At 42.8% G+C, this 22446-nt stretch overlaps 1 protein-coding gene across 3 annotated transcripts in view; it reads left to right on the plus strand.

The window, feature by feature from the left end:
• Positions 1-342: 342 nt before the first annotated feature.
• The window catches only part of LOC111867938 (tyrosine-protein kinase Dnt), a 223892-nt gene continuing 201788 nt past the window's right edge, over positions 343-22446 (plus strand). For all 3 annotated transcript variants that reach the window (XR_002843425.2, XR_002843426.2, XM_023858173.2), the window contains exon 1: positions 343-917. Coding sequence is in view for 1 of the 3 variants with exons in the window: in XM_023858173.2 (XP_023713941.1) it covers positions 698-917 (220 nt within the window). In the remaining 2 variants the exon portion in view is untranslated. The remainder of the gene's footprint in view (positions 918-22446) is intronic.

Consider the following 22446-nt stretch of genomic DNA (forward strand, 5'->3'; position numbering starts at 1 on the left):
TATAATCTGAGCGGTGCGTCTTCTTTTCGGCATTTCTTTTATCAGTATATCTTTTTTTATGTTTCAAGTGGGGTGATTTCTATGCCTCTGGTATTCTTGGTCTTGAAAGATGAGGGGGCTTCTGCTTCGTGTCATCTCTTAGGAAACAAGTTGAATGTGTCTGGCGTATTGGATGCTGTGAAGGGAGTGATTGCAGACAACGAACGCAAAGGAAACACTTGAATTTCATTCGGCAAAGTTCGGCTCCCTCATCCATAAAACTTCGGCTGTGATCGTAACGAGCATCGGCCAGCGCAGCATGCTCTCCCCTTCGGAACCCGCGCCATTCTGTCCGTGGCCGTGTTTGGTCCCTCTAGTGCAGTCAGTTTAGTTCAGAGCTGCAAGGGAAGTAGTCAGTTTCCCGCGTCTTGTCTGCATTTTCATCCGCACACACGAATTATTATTAAGCCTAGTCGCATGTGACCACTGTAGTGCTGCCGTTAAATATATGTCAGTTCATAAGTTGAAAGTTGGGTGTTGACGGTGTCAACATGGGCATTGGAGCTTCTCACTGTTGTGTAAGAAAATTCGGATTCTAGGAATTAAGATGTTGCAGTGAACGATTTGAATCGTAGAACTTGTTAATAATTGGAACAGACTTGGGTCAGTATGGTTCTTTCTTAAAGTAAAATAAATATGTTTTTGAGCGTAACACTCCATGGCCATCTTCCGTAATGCGGAAGTGTTCGTGGAGTTTCCGAGAAAAAACGGAACGAATGTTAAAAGACTTGTGCTGAGAACAACAATGCAGTGCAGTGCTACAATGACAGCTTCATGTTGCTGGGTGAAAGCTGTATTATTTGTGATGTGCCTAGTGGACCTGTGTTATGGTAACCTTAACCTGTACCTCAGTCAGTGGGAAGTCAGGCGATTGCTTGGTAAGTCTTTTCACACACTAGATTTACCGTATAATTTCAAGCACTTACTAGAAGGTGGTTAAAAGAGGTTAGGATGCAGGTATGTTTATCAATAAACACTTGCGATTAAGAAACTTCTTTTGTAGATTTTCCATCTGATTTCTAACCGATACGGCTTGTATGAATTTAGTAGTAGTTTCTTTCGTTATGTTGAAGCACAAACAGGGGAACATCACGGCTTGGTCGGGCTTGTAGTTATTGAATGGAGCCGAACCTATTCAGTGAAGATAAAGTATTTTCCATTTCATTTGTAACAAAATAAAACCTTTATGTCGGACACACTGCACCGAATGAAGGTTAGGAAAACTGACATTACACATGTAATCATAAGAGGAACCGGATCGTAGCGTGTGACATTTGTGGAGGGAAACTTTCGTTCTGGCATGTTTGTTTACAGTGTTCCATTATGTTGACATTCATTCTCACTCATCGTTCGTTGATGCACGTAGTGGACCCATGAATAATCTCTGTGAGGGATACAACACTGGGAACTTATCAGTCTGGACAGGTTTGTCACAAATGGAAATTGAGGAAAGGTGTTTGGAATGGAGCTGCTGGAAGGGACAGGGCATTTGGAAACCGTAACTGACCCACACATCATATTCCGCATCGATTTAGAAGTCACAAAATTATTGTATCATTCTGAGTAGTGGGTTTAATTTATACTGCCAATGATTCCACGCTTGATTTTAATTAGATAATTTTGATTTCTAAAAGTCTTCCAGAATTATTGAAAATGATGTTACGTAGAATAATTTGCATATCCCGGTACAGGGTTGTTAAATTTTAACCATTTCTTTTTTAATTCACTCTCACTCTCGTTGTAGCCACAGTTCCACGTTTGTGGCGACATGCATGGTTCTAGGATATGGTGAATCGTTCGCCACAAGGAATGGGATATAATATCATTTATTATGCCATCCCAGTGTTTGCTTGGAGTAGCTGAGGGAAACTAAAATCTATCCGTATCCGAGACGGCGATAAAAGAAGGGAAGCTTCACCCACCATTATTTGAAAAGTGACTTAATAATGTATTAACGTCCCCGTAATTTTTCCTGTGTTGTAACCCAATTCAACGTTTTGAATTCTCCGCTGTTTAAGAACCAGGTAGTATATGTGAGTAGATGTATTTTAGCAGATTAACATATAATACGAAAAATCATAAATCGATTAAGTACTGTAGGCCTCTGCTGGGGACCGCTTCTGTGGTCTAGTGGTCAGAGTTCCTGGCTACAGATCCAGAGGACCCGGGTTCGATTCCCGGCGCTACCAGACTTTCTGAGAAGTAGTGGGTCTGGAACGGGGTCCACTCAGCCTCGTGAGGATAATTGTGGAGCTGTTTCGAGGAAATAGCGGCTACGGTCTAGAAAACCGAGATTAACGGCTGTGTGGATCCGTTGCGCTGACCACGTGACACCCCCTATCCGCAAAAGTTGGCACTAACTTCGCTCGGTCGGTATAGTTCACTTGCGGACTACAGGCCACGGAATTTGTTTGGTGGTCTCTGCTGTGACACGTTTCTTGCAATGGCTGCAAAATATAATTTAGAACATAGATTTTCAAGAATATATGACATGCTGTTGAAAAGGATCGTTTTGTTGTAAATATACCAGAACATCGGTTGATGTGAAGCTAGTCATTGAATGTACAAGCATGTAGGTAGGACGTTTATTCAGTTTATGTGGCCTACAGCCTATTTCAGATTCGAACGAAACTTGATAATAGTGCTTAAGTGTGGCTACTTCCGACATTTCCACGCTGATTTAGAATTGCTGATTTTATAAGGCATATAGCGCGGTGGCTCGTAGCTCATCTCCCACAACAAACTTTTATAAGAGCCTTCCGAAGTGCACTGATCTCCACGGGAACGATAAACCGTGACTGGTGCTGAATATGGATGCTTCCATGAAGCAGACTAAAAGAATCTGGCCGTGTGGATTTTCATAAATGTCTAGTCGGTTGAAACTGTTTCTTGAGCCGTGTGGCCCATCACCATTGTTTCACAATAACATACCATTTCTTGTCTTGGTGTTACATTTTAAGTAAAAAATTGTCGCCGCATGCGCGAAAAAGAGCGTTACCTGCTCACGTTCGTTTTCAATAAATCGTTAATCTGCCTTATAGGATGGCTTCAACTATTATATGTAAACTGGCGAACTCCATGGAACTGAGTCCTTGAGAAGTCGTTCAGCTACTCAAGAGTTTCCCAACATTTTATCCAACCATCCCACCACTGGTCCCTATTCTGAGTCATATGAATTCAGTCCCTACCACCCGAACCTTTTTCTCCAAGATCCATTTTAATATTATCCTCCCCCTATGGCTAGATCTTCCTACTAGTCTCCTTCCTTCTGGCTATCCCATCAACGTCCTCAACACGTTCTTGTCCTCGTGCATGCTACATGGTCTGCCTATTGCTTCCTCCTCGACTTGATGATTCTGATGTTTTTTTGGGAAGTATACGTTGTGCTTTTCCCCAGCCTCCTGCCCCATAATCCACAGCACGCTGTTCTCAGACGCCTGTTCATATAGTTGTTTCCATGATAAGTATACAAACTACTTTAACATTAAGTATCTCTGGTCTGGTAATTTACATAATTGCAAACCTTAGCTACTTACTGCAGTTTAGATCGCTCGGCTTAGTCCAGTTCCGTTTTCACTATTAGCAGTGAATTCTTTAAGGACTCCTTGGATGCGGATCGGTCATTCGTGGGGCCTCTGCCTCCGTAAATCAGTATATCAGTATTCAGGAAAAAAAAAGGATGTACATTTGTGCCCCTCGCGGAATTCGAACTCATGGTCCCAGTGGTCGAGTAGCCCAGGACTTGAAGCGTCGTAAATCTCGCCGCTGCAGTGACTGGCTGTGAGAAAGTACATCGTCATTTTTCCCTCCTCTGCGCTTACAAGATTTTATCGCCTTTTCCGTGAGGTTAGTATCCTTAGAACTTGGCATACTTTATCAGTCGGTTCAGAGCCGGAATAGCAACTGGCTACCGGCTGGACGACGGAGGGGTCGGAGTTCTAGTCCCCGTAGGGTCAGGAATTTTCATTTCGCCATCTTGTCCATACCGGCTCTGGGGCTCGCCCAGCCTCCTATCCAATGCGTACCGTGGGCTCTTTCCCTGGGGGCTAAAGCGGCCTGGGCGTGAAGTTGACCACTCACCTCCTACTGGTGCCGAGGTCAAGAAAATGTGGACCCATACATCCACCCCCCATACGTCATCATGGCGTAGTGCTTAATTAATTAAGCACAGGAGACAAGTTACATCTTTACTTCTGTAAGTCAGTTATTCTCTCTAATTCAGTCACTCCCATTACACATGATAGGCATTAGGATCTCATGTGAGTTAACACATTGGACCAAGTTTCGTTTGCTGCCTTAATTCCGAAATCCGCACCAATTTTTGCGTAAAACTAGGTTTCCGTTTCTTCTGAGTCGTATAATGCAGAAGATTCATGCGTACAATTTTCGTTTGCGTTCGCGTTTGCGATTCTGTTTGTTTAATCCCAAGGCGTGTCTTTTGATTTGGCAGCTCTGTCCATCTGTGTATATCCGTAGGAGCTAATCGGGAAGGGGTCTGAACCAGGAGGCTCACTTCCTCTGGCGGAAGGAGCTATCTTGTCTTTATCACCATCGTGTTACATTTTTGTGACGCATAGTAAAGAGGAAAGTAAGATTTTAATTGTTTGAAAGTACCGTATTTTATGTTTTCTATGTTAAAATACGTATAACTTTCGTATTGAAAACTATTCTTGATTGGAGCTAAGCACTAGTACTATTTCTTATGAATAAACATATCTTCATCAGCTGATAAATTTACCGATAATCGACCAATGATAAATCATGACGGACGCACAGTCATAATGATGTCATAAATCCGTTTTTTTTTTCGTGTAAAATAAGGAATACAAGCTAAAAGTTGTTTAAGGTTTTAAGGCAGAAAGAAAAGTTTATAATTTTTCAATTTAAACGAAACAGACAAGGACCGTGACTATTAACGCGAAAAAGTTCTGGGCTATAATACCAAACTGACAGCCGGGAATGTTTCAAATATTGACAAATCTTATTCAGTAAAAGCTGCTTTTTCTTTCTCCTATTTATTCTTATATTTTCAGCAGATAAAGAAGAGTACATAACTATATAAACAAAAGAGTAATAATGTATTGGCCTATTAAAGCAGAAAATTCGTTTTAAGTCACTGGAAAACTTTGACTGCTTGAGATATCCGGCCTTTGGGGGATATTTCAGGTATTTTGAGGGTCTTGAAGTACCACCGGATGAATTCAGACTCAGTTTAGTTACGATGCAACAAATGTAACATAATCTTGTACGAAGAGTTTGTAATAACCATGAGAAGTTGGCCTGAATTATTTAATTCTGTAGCGGTATTTTGAGAAATCTATGTACTCGTAGTAGCTATGCCAGTGGGCTCACTCATGGAGCTGAGCACTTCTTGTGCAGCTACTCAAGAACTTCCCAGCATTTTATGGAACCCGAAGGTTCATTTCCATGTTAACAAGAGCCCTCCACTGGTCCCTATCCTGAGCCAGATCAGTCCAACCCGTACCATCCTATCTTATCTCTAAAATCCATCCGAGAAACCCCTCTTCTAACACAGAAGGCTGAGATCGATCATTCGCGAGGAACTTACAGAAGGGCTCGACGTAAAGCTGCTTAGTTCAGAGCAGCGCAGTAGCAGGCGAGTGCATCTTGAGTCAGTCACTGCAGTCCGTTAGTAAGTCATCTAGTTAAGGTAGTTAAGTTTTCGGGTCAGTTGAGGCCAGTACAGAGAAGGCGAGACAAGAGACACATAGCAGTGAAATAACGAGTGGGACACTAACTGCACTGAATGTCGGTAAACGTTGCTGTAATAACATGCTGTAAGTCTTGAGTTTCGAACTCGAACATGTCACGTCGATCGTCGTGATTTATTAATTGGCAACAGAAAATAGCGATGGAGAGGTTTGGTAATATAATTACCGACGTTGATGGCGTATCATATTGAAGGGAAGATTACATTAAACGAGTGTCAGATTTCACTGCAGTCTAAACTTATTTTGTCTTCTTAACTGCGGTCTTTAATAACAAAATTTAAACATTCATTTATCCGCTTAAAGGTAGCTGCAAGGCCCAAAGGATGTCCTTGACAGAAGGCTGAAAGCGTATATTCAGTGAAATTGTAATTTAATGTATGTGATAATGAATCGGTGGATAATGTAGCTAAATTATTATTTGCAATCCTGTATTTAGGCATGTACTGTCTTCGCTCGCTTGGAAACCAGGATCGTGGGTTCGAATCCCACTCAGGGCATGGATGTTTAGTTTGTGTGTGTGCGTTTTTCTGTGTTTGTGTACAGGTAGAGGCCTTGCGACGAGGTGATCACCCGCCCAAGGAGTCTTACCGAATATGTAAGATCTAGAAAAACCGAAGTGAACGGAGAAGTTCATGGAGGTAGGCCTAGGCCCGCTGGGGCTGTAGTGCCAAGGAAAAAAATCCTGTATTTAAACATTCTGTTGCATTACTATATCTAATACTGTTTATGTACTACACAGTTCATCAATAATGCAACAAATTCTTCCTTCTTTCTTTCACTTTCGACACAACATGTTTCGACCCTAAATGGCCATCTTCAGGTGTCTACTGTGCTAAAACTGCTACATTGCACTAATACGAGTGTGACGTTTTAAATCATGAAGCCTGCAGTCGTATATGTGACGAATGGACAGTATTAGTGCAATATAGTAGTTTTAGCACAGTAAGAAACCTGAAGATGGCCATTTAGGGTCGAAACATGTTATGTCGAAAGTGAAGGTGTAAGAAAGAAGGAACAGTTTGTTACACTGTTGACGGACTGTGTAGTACAATAAACATAAACCATTCGGAATTATGTTCGGCGCTGAGCAGTAAGGACTACGGGACTGACTGCCAAAATAGCGTGTGATTTAAGGTACAGGTGCGTAGGAGCGTATCACTGGGGAGAGTTAACTAGATGTTGGGCCGCGCCATAGCTTAAGCGGTTAGTCGCTGGCTTCCCACCGCGGCGGCCCGGGTTCGAGCCCGGGTCTGGTCAAGTGGGATTTGTGGTGGATAAAGTGGCACTGGGGCAATCTTCATTCCACCAATTGCTCCACAATCACCCTCACCTATCACCTGGGGCTGGTACAATAGGCCAGAAGTGGCCGCAGTACAAAGGACTTAGTCCCACTCCACTGGCAATAAAAAAAACTAGATGTTATTTATGTTAATTCCGATCCTGGGTTACACCGCGTGGCTGTGAGCGATGTTTCCGACGTCATCAGCCATCGTACACATCCAGCCGGTGTAACAACCCCAGAACGGAAGTAACAACATTTAAGCACCGTGAAGCCTAAAATAGGAAATTGTTTACTTCGAAACTTTGATGTACGTCTGGAGGATGAAGACAGGAAAACCTGTACAGTTCACATGCAGTGACTGAGAATGGTTTGACCATTTTGTTGTATTTGACATCATTCAGAACAGTGTACGGCTGTGTATTAATACAGGGGTAGATCACAAAATGTGCATGGGGTAAAAATGAGTGTATGGTGATACTATGCAAATAATAGCTATTATTGGGATTTAGAAAGCGTCTGTCTTTATAGCCTGTCATTCTATAAAATGCTGGGAATTTCTATACGGCTCAACAACTGTAAAAAAGGTAAAGTTGTCCCTTGTGCTTAACTAAGCACTACGCCGTGAAGTGGTATAAAGGGGTGGATGTATAGATCCACATTTTCTTGACCTCGGCACTAGTTGGAGGTAAGTGGTAAGCTTCACTCCCTGGCCGCTTCACCCCCGGGAAAGAGCCCTCGGTACCCATTGTAAAGTAGGCTGGGTGGACCCCAGAGCCGGTCTGGACGACGTGGAGAAGAGACAATTATTCTTCATGCTACCGGGACTCGAACACCGACCTCTTGGTCTTCCAGCCCATAGCCAGTCGCTGTACCAGCTGCGCATCTCGGTTCCCAAATGTACCTTAATTCTTTAAGTCAATTCAAATATATGCTGTGCAGCACTCACTACAGTACAATGCTCTTGTAATGTAGCAATTCCTTTATGAGGTCTGATAATATTATCCTCTCGACATTCTGCTTCATTTTTTCTACTCCAAATACCTACATAGAATTATTTTAGAAATAAAAAATAGATGTCTAAAATCTGTTATTAAACCTGTGTATATGTATATTACATTTGTCATCCCTTGGTAAATTTATTTACTGCGCAACCGATGGCTTCGCAAAAAGGATTCAGCACCACGTAGTTAGTTAGTTAGTTGGTTGGTTGGTTAGACGTAAGTGTCCATCGGTTAATTTTTTTTGTGTGTGTCTGAAGGCCAATTTACGCAGACACCGTTTGGTCTAGGTAGTCGAGCTGTGACTGAGAAAATGCATCTCTCTGGATTAGTGCTGGACTAAACAGTGGTCATTATGATGTTAATTTCCCAGTCAGAGAAAAATAGATCACCTTCCATATAGTGGCGAGGTTAAGTGTGGGTGGAGGTGTATCTCTGCCACGGTACGCCAGCATTGCATGGTTCTTAAATAAAGGCAAGGACAACTGTACCATTTTGTGATATGGGGCATAAAATTCTCTTGTTCGTGTATGCTTTAAGCACTCTGTAGGAATGTAAATGTTTCTGTCATTTTAGACCTGTTGGTACTTTTTCTTCGACTCACTTTCAGAAATTTGCATGTACGCATATGATAATTATGAATAAAGAGGGCCCTCAGATTCGAGCGCATACCGGTTTGCGGATTTTCTTTTTCTGGATACTAACTCATGGCCTTTGATGTGAATACAGAAAGGCGCAACCAGACAACCAGCACCACTTATTTTGCACCGCCAACCTGAACCAAGTCCCGAGTCATATCAGGGCTCATTGCAGTCACTGAATTTTGCTGTATTAAGACGTATTGAAACGTTTTATGGCGAAGTCGTGTTCAGATAGTTGCTCATTAACGCGGTGAGAAAAGTGACGCGGTTTGAAATTACAAGTTTCAGGCGGGGTATAGCCAGTTGTCTGTACAGTTTTCTCAGATCATGATTTTTGGTATGTGATAATGTAAAGTGAAATTGTGCTGAAGCAACAGCAGCAGTTGTGGTGTCTGTCAGACTGATCAGAGAGTCAGTAGAAGGCGTAGCTTCTTGTTACATTCTCCGTTCCTGCCACAGAAGCTTCAGGCAGTGGAAACACCGGTTGGGAAGATAGCCCTCCCCAAAGTCAGAAGGGAATGACGAACATCTGAGTCGCTGATTGTAGAAAGACCCCTGAGTCGTTAAAGAGCTTTGATGAATTTTACGAAGCCAACCACGCTACGGATACGTCTATTACGTTGATTAGTTTTAACTCCATTTCCTTTAGTGAACACCGAATGGAGAAACGATTAAAATAAATTCAAATTTTAATAATACCTGCATGTCATAACTTCTATACAATTGATACTTTTCCCTGGGAGTAAAGCGATCGGGACATTTTACTGCAATCTGGTGCTGGAGCTACACCTCCACAGGAAGGCTAAGACTCATAATGGGCTGTAGTTTTTGCTACAACACTGACTTCACTCCCAAATTAAACGAACTTACCCCATTGAAAGTGGATTATTTAAATTAACATCGTAAAAGGTAAAGCTATCCCTGTAACAGGCCCTGGAGGCCCATAGGGTTGTGAGACGCCGATGCTGCCACATTTTATAGACAGTCGACTCACAGATGGCTGTGAGGTCAGCCTTACGCGCCGGCCGCCCTTTACCGCCCCCCCCCTCCGGAAGATTCCTGGTACCCATTTCTATTAGAGACTGAGTCGACCCCAGGGCCATAGTGCGGCTGGAAGGATATTTTTTTCCTTGGCACCACAGCCCCAGTGGGCCTAGGCCTAACTCTATGAACTTCCCGTTCACTTCGGTTTTTCTAGATCATACACATACGATAGGACTCCTTGGGCGAGTGATCAGCTCGTCGCAAGGCCTCTACCTGTAGACAAACACAGAGAAACGCACACAAACATCCATTCCCTGAGTGGGATTCGAACCCACGATCTCGGCTTCCGAGCGAGCGAAGACAGTGCATGCCTTAGACCGCTCGGCTACCGTGACCGGCGGCGGGAAGGATTAGGTTAATTAAAAAATTACAATGCCCTCATCGGGACTCGAACCCGCGACCTTCCGCCTTTTAGCATAGTGCCTCAACCAACTACGCTACCGCGTGCCCCTAAATTAGCGTCATACGAAGTGAATAGTTTGTCGATTGTTTGACAGATTTGTAAAGTAATTGTGTATGAGTTCCTGAAATAGATATGATGGAAAGTTATAACAGCGGATGCAAGTTTTGTGGTAAACAGTTTATCCTATGTTAAGTACCAACATTTCAAAGGCTGGAAGAAAAGGGAAACGGCCTATAGAAGGCTGTTTAGTGCGTTCTCTTGCGTGTGGGGTTACATCAGCCAGTATATTTCGACTTTCTTTCGAAATTGCGCCCTAAACATTTTATTCGCAGCAATTCTATCTTATAATGGCGGAAGCCGTTAGATTTATGCCTTGCAACTTGTTGCTTCTATTGTTTTCGAGACAAGAGTTTTAATTTCCAGTAACTGAGGAAGTTAATTGCATAAAACGTTATAAATACTCATAAGGCTATTCGTTCAAAGACAGTCCAATCTGCTAAAGTTTCTTTTGTCTAAATGAACCAGGGTAGCCGAGGTAAAATTGTGATTAGGTACGGCCTGTGTGACAGGTGCTTGATTCCTGCAAGGGGAGCGAATATTTTGGGTTTTCCCGACTGACTGAATATCAGATGCACAAGGGGAAGACTACCACGGAACAGACAGCACGCATTGGTCAGTGATATCAAATTAGACATCAGATATGATCTGAGCTATAAAATTTGAGATTTTTTTTCGGTTTTCTGTGATGAATATTTAACAAAACGAGGGAAAGTAATCTATTACCATGCAATGCCCTATGTTTTGCAGCAGTCTGCAATGAAACAAAAGTTAAGAAAGAACGTATTTCTCCAAATACAATTCTGAAACAGGATATGTCTGCTGCTTTCCACTCCTGTTTTTGACTATCACCGCCCGACAGTGCTCTGCTGCTAATTTTTATAGCGCGATTTGCGCTGTAGGCTGTGGGCTTAGTTTCTCAGTCGCAACATTTTTCACGTATTGTAGCCTGCCCATTTACAAATGCTTCGCTTGCTTTGCGTACTGCGGCAGAGTAATGAAGATGTATTGGACATAAGAGACTTGTTCCGTAACGAACGAGAAATAATTAATTTATAAATGTGACTTTTATTGCTGCTCAATTCCATGACCTCATACAATGGTTCGCAAACTGGATGCGGCATACGTTTTCGAATTCTTAGAAGGTTTCAGTTTCTGACGCCGTACTTTTTCTGGCCAATCAAATTTAATAAATGCAAATTAATATTCATTATACGAGGGTTGGAACTTTAGTAGCGGCAATACTGCTGTAGAGACGCCATGCAACGGAACCAAATAATGTCGCTTATACCACACGTTAGTTACATACCTACCCTACCTCAGACCAAATGGGCTCTCCCTTCCCACATCACGCGCATGCGCAGTGACGAGAAGAACAAAGCCTCGTGTTAGCTGGCGGTCTAATGTAGTGTTGTCACGATGTTTTCTAAACAGGAACAACGGAGTTGGATAAAGATTGAACGTGCCAGAGGCCGTACAGCACGAGTGTCATCAAGGTCTTCAAGAGGCTTGCGGGGAATCTGCATTGCCTTACAGAACAGTGGCAAGGTGGGTAAAAGCCTTCAACGAGGGACGCCAAAATGTGGCAGACATTCGTCGGCCAGGTGATCCTAGTGTCAGAGAAGAAGAAGTGTTTGCTCTTTCCGCGTTACTGGAGAGTGATCGACGCCATACGATTCGTGAGCTGGCCCGGGAGACAGGATTAGCGCATACGACTGTGCTTCACATTCTGAAGGAACAATGCTGGTGACTACATTGAAGGACAGTAAAACTTCGAAACATGCATCTGTTTTGTATCAGTTGTAAATAAATAGTTGCCACTATTAAAGTTCCAACCCTCGTAAAATAGTTCCACTCCCACTGCGGATAGAGGGGAGCACAGTATATGTACGAGTATGACATATCGGACCTTGACCATTCAGTTGCTTACGTATATGAGTTGTCCGTGCCCAGGACGGTATTGTTGTTGTCTTGCAATCTGATGGACAGATCGTTTATTAGGAAGAGACAAAATCAAGATCAAGAGTGTCAATCTGGAATTTAGTAATTTACAACGATTATAATTCACCGCCTCTGTGGTCTAGCGGTCAGAGTTCCTGGCTACAGATCCAGAGGTCCCAGGTTCGGTTCCCGGCGCTAACAGATTTTATGGGAAGTAGTGGGTCTGAACGGGCAGCCTCGTGAGGATAATTTAGGAACTGCTTGAATGGAAAAGTAGCGGCTACGGTCTAGAAAACCGAAATTAACGGTCGTGAGGATTCGTTGCGATGACACTATCCGCTAAAGTTGGCACTAATTTCGCCGACAAGCGACGGTCGCTCGGTCGGTATAGTTTGCTTGCGTACTAACGCCACGGAGTTTTTTTTTATAGTTCACGGACCATCAGTGTAATGGAATCTCATTAAAAGTCATGAAAGTCATAAAATGACAATTTTTCTTTATTACACCTTTATTTAGGAATGGAATTTACATGTTTTGCAGATCCTAAATGTGTTATGGAAATTGATGTTGTCTGTGCCCAATTAATTAATCGCTACTAATTTATGAAGACGTGGGAAGTGGCTGTATAGATCCACGTATTTTTGAACTCGGCACTATTTGGAAATGAGTGGTCAGCTTCACGCCCCGCCCCCTCTGCTCATTGGATAGGAGGCTGGGTGAGCCCAAGAGCCGGTTTGGACGACGCGGAGGAGAAAATGTCATGTATACCGGGACTCGAACTCCGACTTCTTGCCCGTGATATATTACCCTATTCCGCCTCCCTAAATGTATTGTGCGCGGATAAATACGAGGCGTGACTATTAAACAAGGAGACTGGACGTGGAGCCCTGAAAATAATCCCCCCTATTCGCGAAATATTAATCTTTAACCTCCTAGATTTATGCTAAAGCGTGTGTCAACGTGTTCATTTATTACAGAGCTGTACAGTTTTATGTGAAGAAGTATTTTTTTGCTGCTCTTCGGAATTATGCTAGACGTAACAGTCGAACCACTTATACGTTGCCATCTTCCGTGAAACTTATACTTGAAATTAAAAATTTAATTGTAGTCCAATGTAGTTGTTGTGCATAACTACACAAGACACAACAGAATGAAATACAATACCCTCGGTACCCGTTGGATAGGAGGTTTGGGTGGGCCCCGGAGCTGGCTGGACGACATGGAGGAGAGGAAATTCTTGACCTTACCGGGACTGGAACTCCGACCCCCCGGTGGCCCAGCCCGTAGCCAGTCGCTCTACCGACTACGCTATCCCGGCTCCTATTCACAAGGAAAAGGTTATCTTTACTTACCTTCGGGATGTAGCCCCAGCACGGAGACAGAAAACGTCTCTTCCATTATTGTGTGTTCTCTCGTTGCCGAGGAAACGTGTCCATAGATCTGTTCCCTAGCAACGATTGTTGTACTGTCGCTTGTTCATACAGTTGTTGCTTAACGATGGGTCTGCATGTCACACTATTTCTTTAAAATTCATTCCTATGTTATGGAAATATATAAATGTCACAAAACCCGTGTTTCACAACAAATGTCTGTGTTCATTTTTATTATTTCATTTACTGTTCTGTGGTTTATAGTAAATGTACGTTAAGAGATCTTCCGTGGAATTTTATATCTGTATTATTATGTTAGAAAGGGTGCTGGAAATTAGAATGCATCATTTTAGGGTGCTTTCAGCTAAAACGTTTGAGAACTGCGGCCCTGGAGCGTACAGTCATTAACGCACGGGCTGGAGTCCTGATTACATTGTGCTGTGCCTTTCGTTCGCTTCAGTGCCACTGTCTACTGCAATTAGACCCATCTGCAAGGGCCGTATTTGTATTCACGACGCAAGGAGAACAAACATACATAGGCTACACGCATTAACATAAGAATGTCGTACCATATTGCCATAAGCCTAACACCCGTCCTGACAGTATTAGTAAATGATGTCTTATTAAGTCAGGTCTTCTGATTTTAAAGGGTGATGTATAATACTCAGAATTACACTGCCCATCGTCAGGTATTCCAGAAACTAGAAAACAGCGTTTCGGAGACTGGACCTATTTCCATCCTCAGATGGGGAAGGGGACATCTCCTCTGTTAGGTCCCTGAGAAAGAGCTGACTTCAATGCCTGGACTGGATTGAGGTTAGCTGTTTCTGACCACTACCTGGTGGTGGCAAAGGTTAGGGAAAGACTGGCAGTGAACAAACAAACAACACACAGAGTTCATATGGAGAGGTTCAATCTCAAGAAATTAAATGAGGTAGAGGGTAAAGAGCAGTATTGTGTTGAAATCTCAAACAGGTTCGCTGCTTTGGAAAGCTTGGGAAACTATTGGAGAGAATATAAAAATGTCTACCAAAGAGAGTCTAGGTTATTATGAACCGAAGAAGCATAAGCCATGGTCCGATGAAGGATGCTCAAAATTATTAGATCAAAGAAAGCAGGCCAAATTGCAGTGGTTACAGGATCCAAGCAAGTTAAATGGGGATAATCTGAACAATATAAGACGTGAAACCAGCAGGCATTTCAGGAACAAAAAGAGGGAATATTTGAAAGACAAAATTGATGAGCTTGCAATGAACAGCAAGAACAAGAACATTACGTGATCTGTATAGAGGAATATATGACTTTAAGAGGGGTTACCAACCTAGCAGTAACTTAGTGAAGGCTGAGAATGGTGATCTGCTTGCAGATTCCCACAACATTTTGAATAGGTGGAGGAACTACTTCTCTCAGTTACTGAATGTACATAGGGTCAGTGATGTTAGGCAGAGAGAAATCCATACAGCTGAGCCGTCAATACCTGATCCTAGCCCTTTTGATGTTGAAAGTACTATTGCAAAATTGAAACGGTATAAATCTCCAGGTAGTGATCAAATTGTGGCAGAACTTATTCAAGCAGGAGGTGAAATACTATGTTCTAAGATCCACAATCTAATTACTTATATTTGGCATAAGGAAAAATTGCCTGATCAGTGGAAGGAGTCTATTATTGTACCAGTTCACAAGAAGGGTGATAAAACTGACTGTAGCAATTATCGGGGGATATCACTGCTATCAATTTCATACAAAATTTTACCCAATATTCTTCTCTCAAGGTTAAGTAGATATATAGATGAAATTATTGGGGAGCATCAGTGTGGGTTTCTACGTAACAGATCAACTACAGATCAGATCTTTTGCATTCGTCAGATATTGGAGAAGAAATGGGAGTACGATGAGGCAGTACATCAGCTATTCATAGACTTCAAGAAAGCCTACGATTCAGTTAGGAGGGAAGTATTGTACAATATTCTGATAGAGTTTGGGATACCCATGAAACTAGTTAGGTTGATTAAAATGTGTTTAAACGAAGCGTATAGTCAAGTCCATATTGGTAAACATCTGTGTGATAGTTTTCCTATCCAGAATGGGCTAAAACAAGGAGATGCTTTATCGCCACTCCTTTCCAACTTTGCCTTAGAATATGCAATTAGGAAGTTCCAGGGAAGCCAGGTGGAACTGGAACTAAACGGGACACATCAGCTGTTGGCCTACGCCGATGATGTGAATCTACTGGGTGATAATGTAGTTACCATAAAGAAAAACAGAAACTTTAATTGACGCAAGTAAAGAGGTTGATCTAGAAGTAAACACAGAGAAAACTAAGTATATATTACTGACTCGTCGCCAAAATGCAGGGCAAAATCATGATATAAAGATAGGAAACAGATGTTTTGAAAATGTGGCACAATTCAGATATTTGGTAACAACGATAACAGATCGAAACCTGATTCAGGAGGAACTTAAGAGGAGATTAAACTCGGGTAATGTTTGCTACCATTGAGTCCAGAACCTTTTGTCTTTTCGTCTGCTGTCCAAAAACATAAAAATTAGAATATACAAAAGTATAATTTTTCCTGTGATTCTGTATGGGTGTGAAACTTGGTCTCTGACATTGCGGGAAGAACGTAGACTGAGGGTGTTTGAGAACAAGGTGTTGAGAATATTTGGACCGAAGAGAGATGAAGTGACAGGAGGTTGGAGGAAACTGCATAATGAGGAGCTTCATAACTTATACTCTTCTCCAAGTATATAATTAGAATGATCAAATCAAGGAGGATGAGGTTGGCAGGGCATGTAGCACGAATGCGGGAGACGAGGAATGCGTATATGATATTGGTGGGAAAGCCAGAAGGAAGGAGACCACTGGGAAGACCAAGGCATAGGTGGGTGGACAATATTAAAATGGATCTTAGAGAGATAGAATGGGATGGTATTGATTTGATTGATATGACTCAGGATAGGGACCAGTGGAGGGCTCTTGTGAACATATGAACCTTCGGATTCCATAAAGTGCTGGGAAATTCTTGAGTAGCTGCAGATTTCGCTTCTCCTCAAGAAGGGCTCAGCTCCATGAGTGATTGAGTAAGTAAGTAAGTAAGGCGAAGAATATTTGACTGGATCATAACAAAATGGATCTAATATAGAAATTGGCGGGATTCTTTTTGCTTAGGAGAAGGATAAATACCATGGGCTACCTTACTAGGAAACGGGCTTCTGTGTTCCATAAAGGCGGAGAATTCATTGAATGGCTGAGGCGTTGTTAGCTTCTGATTAGACTGGTCCACGGACTGAATTAGTATAATCTTGTGTAATTAGTTTCTATCTCTCGTTTTGTTCATTATCATATTTTTTTGAGACTTCGTTATTCTAGACCGTGTCAGAGCTGACGCTGTTAGTCGTCGATTTCCAACTGCAGCTGTGCGGGTTTGGTTCCAGGTCAGATAATATGAGATTTGTGTTGGTCAAAGTGGAACTGGGAATGGTTCTCTCCGAGTACGTGAGTTTCCCTTACCAATTTTCATTCAAACAGCTGCTCCGTATTCGTTAATTTTCGCATCACCGACGCCGTATGGTCTCAACACTGATAGCATCGTTAAATAACCAAGTTGAAAGGAGCATTGCATCTTCTTTACTCGGCACTTGGAAATTGAAAGGATATATGGAACGCGGGAATGTGGCCCGTTCAGCAGGAAGATTGCTTCCAGAACTTTTGATGAAGGAATTTTAGTGCCCCTTTGTTGGCCGCAGTGATTTAATTGTACATTATGTAGTAAGTCACGTTTTGTGATGATGATTTATTATGGCGTGAAGATGAACTGCTGATTCAGCATTATGATCGAAATGGAATATGCTTCGATTTCGATACGCCAGCAAAGAAACTGATGTAGGTGTACGCCTAAATTATCTGCAGATTGATTTGAATGCCTCTGTATAGGGACTGCGTGGCACAGAACCAAAATCTCGCCGTCAAAGTACTATTATGTTCCTAACCAAGGTGTGTGTAATGTATTACCTGGGAATTTTCAAAATTTAAGTATTTGGGGGAAACAATAAGAACAAAATTATAAACTCCGTGGTTTTAGTCCTCAAGCGAACTATACTGACCGACCGACCGACCGACCGCCGCTCGCTTGTCGGTGAAGTTAGTGCCAACTTTAGCGGATAGAGGGGATAGCGTAGTCAGTATAGCGACTGGCTACGGGCTGGACGTGAGGAGCCGGGATAGCGTAGTCAGTATAGCGAGTGGCTACGGGCTCGACGTGAGGAGCCGGCATAGCGTAGCCAGTATAGCGACTGGCTACGGGCTGGACGTGAGGAGCCGGGATAGCGTAGTCAGTATAGCGAGTGGCTACGGGCTCGACGTGAGGAGCCGGCATAGCGTAGCCAGTATAGCGACTGGCTACGGGCTGGACGTGAGGAGCCGGGATAGCATAGTCAGTATAGCGAGTAGCTACGGGCTGGACGTGAGGAGCCGGCATAGCGTAGTCAGTATAGCGAGTGGCTACGGGCTGGACGACCGAGAGGTTGGAGTTCGAATCCCGATAGGGTCAAGAATTTTCTCTTCTCCAAGTCGTCCAGACCGGCTATGGGGTCGACCCAACCTCCTATACAATGGGTACCGGGGGCTCTTTTCCACTCATCTTCAACCAACGCCGAGGTCGAGAAAACGTGGATCTATACATACACTCCCCCATACGCCTTCATGGCATAGTGCTTAATTAGTTAAGCACAGGGACACCTTTACCTTTACCTTTCACTCTTTCAGAAGTCGATGGTGGGTGGATACACAGACAGGATTGAGCTCGCATAAGCCTACTTTAGGAAAGTAAAGTAAATATAACTGCAGAAAATACTGCAATATCCTGGGCAACCTTATGAAGGAAGCAGTACCACAGCACTGCGGGTATCAACATACAGACCATTCGGAATGTAGTAAAAGAGAAGCTGGCACAGTGCGGCCTAAATGAAGCTTACCTCACTAAACATAAATAATACTGAGGTTAATTACCAGTGACATCACATAATTTCCCTCTTGGAAACATGACACACCTGAAGACATTCCCGTATACAGTTGTAGGCATACACTTCATGCTAACAGCACATGAAAATGATAAGATAATCTAATCGCTTAAAATTAAGAACTCATCTGGATTATCTAACAAAGCAATGGAAATGTGTTCATATCCAATTTGTGTATCATCAAGCTTCCCGCGTAAATATTATTGCAAACAGGAATTCTTACAATTGTAAAATCCCTGAAGAATGCCGTCTTCTGGGATATGGCGCCGTGTAGATTTTGTGTGAACCGACGATTCGGAGGAACGTATCGCGTCCATCTTCAGGGTAGAAAAATACGCGAGCGAGGAACCAGAGTGAGCAGGTGGCTGCAGACTGAGTCAGATTCGAGACCATGACACGCAGCACAAAACACGAGAGAAAACCCACCTACTCAAACACATATGCGTATCTAGAGGACCTGTATGCCTCTGTGGTCTAGTGGTCAAGAGTTCCTGGCTACAGATCCAGAGGTTCGATTCCCGGCGCTACCAGATTTCTTTATGATCAGTAGTGGGTCTGGAACGTTCACTCAGCCTCGTGAGGATAATTGAGGAACTATTTGAAGGAAATGGCAGCTCCGGTCTAGAAAACCGAAATTAATGGCCGTGGGAATTCGTTGCACTGACCACGCGACACCCTCTATCCGCAAAAGTTGGCACTAACTTCGCCAAGCGGTGGTGGCTCGGTCGGTATAGTTCGCTTGCAGACTAAAATCACGGATTTGGTTTTTAGAGGACCTCTATATTTAGCAACATAAATAACAACAGAAGACAGCAGTTTCCTCGCATAAAGGAAACACCAAATGATGACCACGTTCGTCGAGAGACACAGTGATGGAATTTAAACTTTTAAAATTAATAAATTATATAGAACACGGTGTTGCATGTGAGACTCTAATTGACACTTAGTGAAACGTGCAACTGGATGCTACGATATATTCTGACTAAGACTCAGTACACCTTACCGTTATTGCGTGAGCCGGGATAACGTAGTCGGTATAACGATTGGCTACGGGTTGGACGACAGAGGGGTCGGGAGTTCGAGCCCCGGTAGGGCCAAGAATTTTATCTTCTCCATGTCGTCCAGACCGGGTCCAATCCAATGGGTAACGCGGACTCTTTCCCCCGGGAGTAAAGCGGCCGGGACGTGAAACTGACCACTCACCAACTATTTCCGAGGTGAAGAAAATGTGGATCGATACATCTACTCCCCTATACCCCTTCATGGCGTAGTGCTTAATTAGTTAAGCACAGGAACAACTTTACCTTTTATCGTCATTGTTTTATATAGGCTTAATGTTCAGAGTGTCTGTCTAACAGATGGAGTATATCGGCTTGTAATTCTGTTCCATAATGCAGTTCCATCATATGACACTCAATAAAATCGTGTTCTTTGTGATAATTATAACACCATTTTTATGCAGACTGTACTTAAAGAGGAAAAGGAAGCAAGTGATAATTTTGAACGTTTCTTTTTTGCTCATTGCCTCACGTCTCTAGTTCTCTCTTTTGTCTTTTTTGTTTATTTTTATTTACCGCTGGTTTAGCTTTTTGTTGGCCTTGCAGGAGACTCAGGTATAAAAAGCATTTCTTGTTTGACCGTTCCCTCCAGTGAATTGTTGTTACGGGTTATTTTCGTATGGCACATGCATCATGACAGCTGTAGCAAACATACTTATCACACGCCACTTATCGCATGGGTATGGCATAGGAAAATGATCCTTATTTAAAGATTTGAAAACGGCAGGCCAGACACCTCGTTTAACCAAGTCTGAGGACCCCACCAGCCAAGAGTTGTTTCCAAGGTTTCCTGTTGGTTTAGGATATGTTCCCTAGCTACCAGTCTCACACTAACCAGTGCAAACAGGAGGATACAGCGTCCCCTATGTATGCAAGGACGCAAAGAGCTCGTAAATCAGTGCGGAATGCATGTAGCACGCAAGTACCGTGGCGAATTGAAATGTTATGGGCACAGGCCCAAATTCAGAATGGGAGGGGTGGATAGAATTTAGCTTGCTGGAGATCCCGTGTGGCTTTATTTTACGTTATGGGCTTCATATGGCTATTTTTTTTAGGTATCGTATTCATACCGAACGGACTGGTGTTGCGGTAAATCTGAACCCCTATGTGGGAGGCACTTGGGGCGAATCTCGGCTGAGTTATGGGCTCCCCTAGCTTCGTTTTTAGCCTACTTTCCTTATTTTTAAATATATAAAACTATTTTTTGTGTGTATGCNGCTCCCCCCCCCCATAAATTTTTAAATGCCTGGACCAATCTTACGAACCTTGGTATGTGTGTCATGATACTTTGATCCCATCTCTACGGCGTACTTCAATTATACCGTCAGTCTGTGAGTCTGCAGGTGTATAAACTTATAGTGTTCTAGGCAACGGCTCAGTAAAAAGTTACGCGGGAATGAATACGCACGCAATCTGCAGCTACTCAAGAATTTCCCAGCATTTTATGGAACCCGAAGGGTCATTACCGTGAGCCATATCAATCCAATCAATACCATCCCATTCTATCTCTCTAAGATCCATTTTAATATTGTCCACCCACCTACGCCTTGGTCTTCCCAGTGATCTCTTTCCTTCTGGCTTTCCCACCATTGTCCTATACGCATTCCTCGTCTCCCCCATTCGTGCTACATGCCCTGCCCACCTCATCCTCCTTGATTTGGTCATTCTAATTATACTTGGAGAAGAGTACAATTTATGAAGCTCCTCATTATGCACTTTTCTCCAACCTCCTGTCACTTCATCTCTCTTCGGTCCAAATATTCTCCTCAACGCCCTGTTCTCAAACACCCTCAGTCTATGTTCCTCCCTTAATGTCAGAGGCCAAGTTTGACACCTAGGAAATACAGAACCACAGGCAAAATTATAGTTTTGTATAATCTAATTTTTATGTTTTTGGACAGCAGACGAGAAGACAAAAGGTTCTGGACTGAATAGTAGCAAGAATTACCCGAGTTCAGTCGCCTGTTAATTTCCTCCTGAATCAGGTTTCGATCTGTTATCGTCGTTCTCAAATATTTGAACTGTGCCATATTTTCAAAACATCTGTTTTCTATCATGATTTTGCCCTGCATTTTGGTGACAAGACTTTACTTCTAGACCAACCTCCTTACTTCCGTCAGTTACATGCTGTTGACATACATTTATTTTCTTTTCACCGTCGAAACTCGTCTTACTATCATTTAAATTTGCAAATAATAAATAAAACTCTTATTTCATGATTCCTCAGTCGCCTTTCCCAAAATACGACCTGTCAGAGTCTTTTTTGTCGGGAGACTGGTGGAAGAACAAATGGGAGACAGAAGAAGGCAAACAGTAATGCAGTGATGGGCTCTTTATGCATTACAGGCATCTTCGAAATGTATACTTTATGATCCTGCATGCTTTAAAGGCCTCGATGTTTTAAGAGGAAGTTCAAACCCACTGTTACGTATGGACACTGTAATAAGGACCGCCTACATAGGAGTGTGAAGTCAGTCTCCAACAGTGTCGTTAAATATGTATCCTGTAGAAAAACATACCGACTACAAGTTATACGTATTGGCCCGATACAAACCAAAATTAAGTTATATTCACCACGATGTCGCTGCCCTTAAAGGCGTCAGTCTAAGTGCATAGATCTACATTGTACATGTACTTGACCTTAAGTTGAGCAGTGACGAACTTTGTTATGGATAAGGTCGTTCCCATACTGAGGCCTCGGAAAGAAATCCCGTGGATGGTGGTGATGTCGGTGCTTCACTCTCCAGCTCCAGCCCCTTCTGACGAATGTCAACTAGCCAAGAGCACTTTTCGCTAGTGAAAATTACTTAGTAGCGCCACAAATTAAAGATCCTGGGCACCTCCTACGTGTGCTTATCGAGC

This window comes from Cryptotermes secundus, unplaced genomic scaffold (assembly GCF_002891405.2).
Source record: "Cryptotermes secundus unplaced genomic scaffold, Csec_1.0 scaffold267, whole genome shotgun sequence".
In the NCBI taxonomy this organism is placed as follows: domain Eukaryota; kingdom Metazoa; phylum Arthropoda; class Insecta; order Blattodea; family Kalotermitidae; genus Cryptotermes; species Cryptotermes secundus.